Genomic DNA, 3,747 nt, shown 5'->3' with positions numbered 1-3,747 from the left:
ACAAAAGATTAACACTATTTGCAAATATGCAACTGAGTTCAAAGGCACGGCTCCCTCTCCTCGCTTCCCTTCTTTTGTTTTGCATGCACAGCTTTGAATGTGTAAGACTTCAGTTGCAACAAGCTGCAAGATATTTTTCTTTACCCATGAAGTTTTTCTTTTCTATCATCGGAGTTGTTTCGTTGAATTTGATGATCCCATAAATTTAATAAATAGATTTTTTACGTGGACTTTGGTTGAAAGAAATATGTGTTTCACGTGTTTCTCTTTCACAAGAAAGAAAAGAAACTGATAAATTATAAAGGAAAGACGTTCGGTGTGAAGTGGGGCGGCGTTTAGAGACGGAGAAGTCTGCCAATAAACCACGCCCCACATCCCCATGAGGTCCCTGAGGGCCTTAAATGAGGAGGCCTGGAGGTATAGAAACCACTATCTACTCGGGCCTGTCTCGCAGTCTTTGAGCCCCTTCCCTTCGGATTTAGGTCTGTTGACACACCTTGGAAATATGACTTCTTCCAACCCTGACCAGCGTCTGGAGCATCTCCTCAGCGCCGTGGAGAGCGAGTTCCAGAAGGGCAGCGAGAAGGGAGACGCGTCCGAGAGGGATATTAAACTGACGCTGGAGGACGCAGACTTATGGAACAAGTTTAAAGAATTGACCAACGAGATGATTGTCACCAAGACAGGAAGGTAGGCCCAGCGTGTGGGGAGACGTGGTGGTGTTCTGTGGGAACGGGGCCGGGCACATTTTACAAGCGGCGTTTTAAAGGTGTTTGCAAATTTGAAATTAAATTGAAAATGTATAAAAACACGTTTTTAAATCGGACACACGTGAGCAAAGGAGCGCTGTTTATGTTGTTTCTGAGGCCTTTGCGGGTTTAAAAGATGGTAATTAAACTCTGTTAAACTGTCTCTGTAAAGTGTAAATTCACAGATCCCTTAAATTCTTATTTTTCTTTTCTCAGGAGAATGTTTCCGGTTCTGAGGGCCAGCGTAACAGGTCTGGACCCAAACGCCATGTACTCGGTACTGCTGGATTTCGTCGCCGCGGACAATAACCGCTGGAAGTACGTGAACGGGGAGTGGGTTCCCGGAGGCAAACCGGAACCCCAGAGCCCGAGCTGCGTCTACATCCATCCGGATTCCCCAAATTTCGGAGCGCACTGGATGAAAGCGCCGGTGTCCTTCAGCAAAGTCAAACTCTCCAATAAACTAAACGGCGGCGGTCAGGTGAGAGAGAAACGCACAGTTTTAATTATTAGTTACAATAACAGTAACTTAACCCCCCCCAAACTTTTCTTTTAAGAAACAATCGTAGGATATGTTTAAATATTTAATGACCGTTCTCATTTAGACACACCAAAATGTAGTGTAGTGCTTTTTTCAGACTGTTGGATTACTTTGGAGTTATTACATGATTTGTTTTAATATACGCAACTCAGTGAATGTTATTACTTTCACTTGATATCATTTGTTGTCTTCTCTTGAGTGGAAAAAAAGATGAAATAGTGACATCAGTTCCTTTACAGATCATGCTGAATTCTCTGCACAAATATGAGCCGAGGATACACATCGTGAAGGTGGGAGGCATCCAGAAGATGATCAGCAGCCAGTCCTTCCCCGAAACACAGTTCATTGCAGTCACTGCTTATCAGAATGAGGAGGTCAGTGGTGTTAGAGTAGCCTGAGGATAAATCTCCATCTGAAACTGTTATCAGTGCTTACGTGTTTTACATATTGACTGAAATGCTAACAGCCATTTGCTTCTTTCAGATCACAGCTCTGAAGATAAAGCACAATCCCTTTGCTAAAGCCTTCCTGGATGCCAAGGAGAGGTGAAGGCCGAGAACTCAACTTACTCCTCAATGAGTCAAGTTAGCATGCTCTTATGTAGCATCTAATCATGTCTTTTAATTGCAGGAGTGACCATAAAGAAGTGTCCGATCACAGCACAGACAGTCAACAGTCTGGATATTCTCAAAGTGAGTACTGGATGGCATCTTTGCATCAAGGCTGACGCTGGTTGTTATATGTATATATTTTAATTCTGACAGCTTCCATGCGTGACTCAGTTGTACGCGTTTTTTTCTCCACAGTTGGAGGTTGGTTCATCCCAGGCCAGAGTCCCATCTGCCCCAGCAGCAGCCCCCCTCAGTTCAGCACCACAACAGGCCACTCTTCTGGAACCTACTGCGAGCGCTACTCCAGCCTGAGGAGCCACAGAGCGGCCCCGTACCCCAGCCACTACCCCCACCGCACCACCAGCACAAGTAAGACTCCTAGTCAACGTAGTATATTGATGAAATAAATAAATGAAAGAACTGGAATCAAATTTGATTTGTGGTGCTTTATATTAATTCCAGATAACTACATGGACAACACTTCAGGGGCTCTGCCAACTCATGACAGCTGGTCTGCTCTTCAGATCCCCAACTCCACAGGCATGGGCACTCTGTCCCACACCACCAACTCCACATCCAATTCTAGGTGAGCTTATTTGGTTTTATTCTGTACTTTAGGCTGGGAAATTAGCACTGAAGCAATAAGTCACTCCAACCCTCTTCTTTCTCTGGTCCACAGTCAGTACCCTAGCCTCTGGTCAGTAGCTGGCACCACGCTCACCCCTTCAGGCTCGGCTTCGGGCTCCATACCTGGAGGCCTGACCTCCCAGTTCCTCAGGGGCTCTTCATACACAGGCCTGACCTCCTCACTGCCTGTCTCCTCACCTTCCCCAATGTACGACCCCAGCCTGGGTGAGGTTGGGGTCGGGGAAGCCCAGTTTGAGAGTTCCATTGCCAGGCTGACTGCTAGCTGGACGCCTGTAGCTCAGACCTACTGAGCAGCTGAAGCTACCTGGCCAACATCTACAGGGGTCGGAGGCATTTGGAGCAGGACCACAGACATGAACGCAGCTCCTGCAGAATATGTGGAAATTTCACTACGTCTAAAAGGATTTTGTGAAACAGCTTAGAGCAGAGGAGGGCAAATAATTTTCCCAAGGAGCCACATGAGAAAGTGGGACTGTTGTGGAGAGCCACACCAATTTGCCTATAGAGTGCGGCTCTCCATAACAGTCCCACTTTCTCGTGCAGCTCATTGGGAAATAATAATTGCCCACCCCGAGAGATATTTGAACAAGATGACTTGAATAAAGCTGAGAGAACTTTGAAATTGAAGACAATCAGTCAGTTTCCCTCTAAAGAGATAAGCTTTAGAATAGCTGCACAGTCAGAAATTATTGCTCTTAGTAAATCCTCTATGCTTATTGCATATTTGTTACATGGTTGTGTGGTGTCACCACCCAGCTGACATCACACAGCTAAAGTGAACTGAACAGTATCTTGATGCACGCTAATCATCCAGGTAAGGAAATCTCCCAAACTTGTATCCCTTCATCTGGATGGAGCGTTGCAAAGGTTTCGTCACTCATCCCAGTGACTTCTTCAATCGTTTCATTTGTATTCTTAACTGTATAAGAGGAAAGGTTCTGCTAATATTAATGTGTATATGTGTGTATATAGAATAAATTAATGTCCTGTGTTTTTTCATATAAATGTGCCTTTTGTGAGTCCAATATAAATGTTCTGTGTTCAGACTGAGCGACATAAGTGCCTTCTACATCTTGTAAGGGAATAAAAAGATGCCCCCTACACAAGTGCCTGTATATATAAGCCTTTCTTATTTGTATCTGGTGAACTCTCTTGAGTTTTATTTATGTCATTTAATAATAAATTATAAATGTTTGTT

At 44.5% G+C, this 3,747-nt stretch overlaps 1 protein-coding gene across 1 annotated transcript; it reads left to right on the top strand.

Moving 5' to 3' along the window:
• The first annotated feature begins 392 nt into the window (after positions 1–392).
• tbxta (T-box transcription factor Ta) lies at positions 393–3,329 on the top strand. The gene is made up of 8 exons (XM_031741721.2): positions 393–690; positions 966–1,230; positions 1,530–1,664; positions 1,774–1,835; positions 1,921–1,982; positions 2,097–2,270; positions 2,364–2,487; positions 2,581–3,329. The coding sequence occupies exons 1-8, from the start codon at positions 506–508 to the stop codon at positions 2,837–2,839; spliced, it is 1,266 nt and encodes a 421-aa protein (XP_031597581.1). The 5' UTR covers positions 393–505; the 3' UTR covers positions 2,840–3,329.
• The last annotated feature ends 418 nt before the right edge of the window (positions 3,330–3,747 follow it).

The sequence above is a fragment of the Oreochromis aureus genome, linkage group 22, assembly GCF_013358895.1.
Source record: "Oreochromis aureus strain Israel breed Guangdong linkage group 22, ZZ_aureus, whole genome shotgun sequence".
Taxonomy (NCBI): Eukaryota; Metazoa; Chordata; class Actinopteri; order Cichliformes; family Cichlidae; genus Oreochromis; species Oreochromis aureus.
This window is presented reverse-complemented; position numbering and strand designations above follow the sequence as displayed.

Coding starts and splice junctions, on each gene's coding strand:
- tbxta (XM_031741721.2), top strand. CDS start 506: ATGACTTCTTCCAACCCTGACCAGCGTCTGGAGCATCTCCTCAGCGCC. Junction 691..965: donor ATTGTCACCAAGACAGGAAG/GTAGGCCCAGCG, acceptor TTCTTTTCTCAG/GAGAATGTTTCCGGTTCTGA. Junction 1,836..1,920: donor TTCCTGGATGCCAAGGAGAG/GTGAAGGCCGAG, acceptor TTTTAATTGCAG/GAGTGACCATAAAGAAGTGT.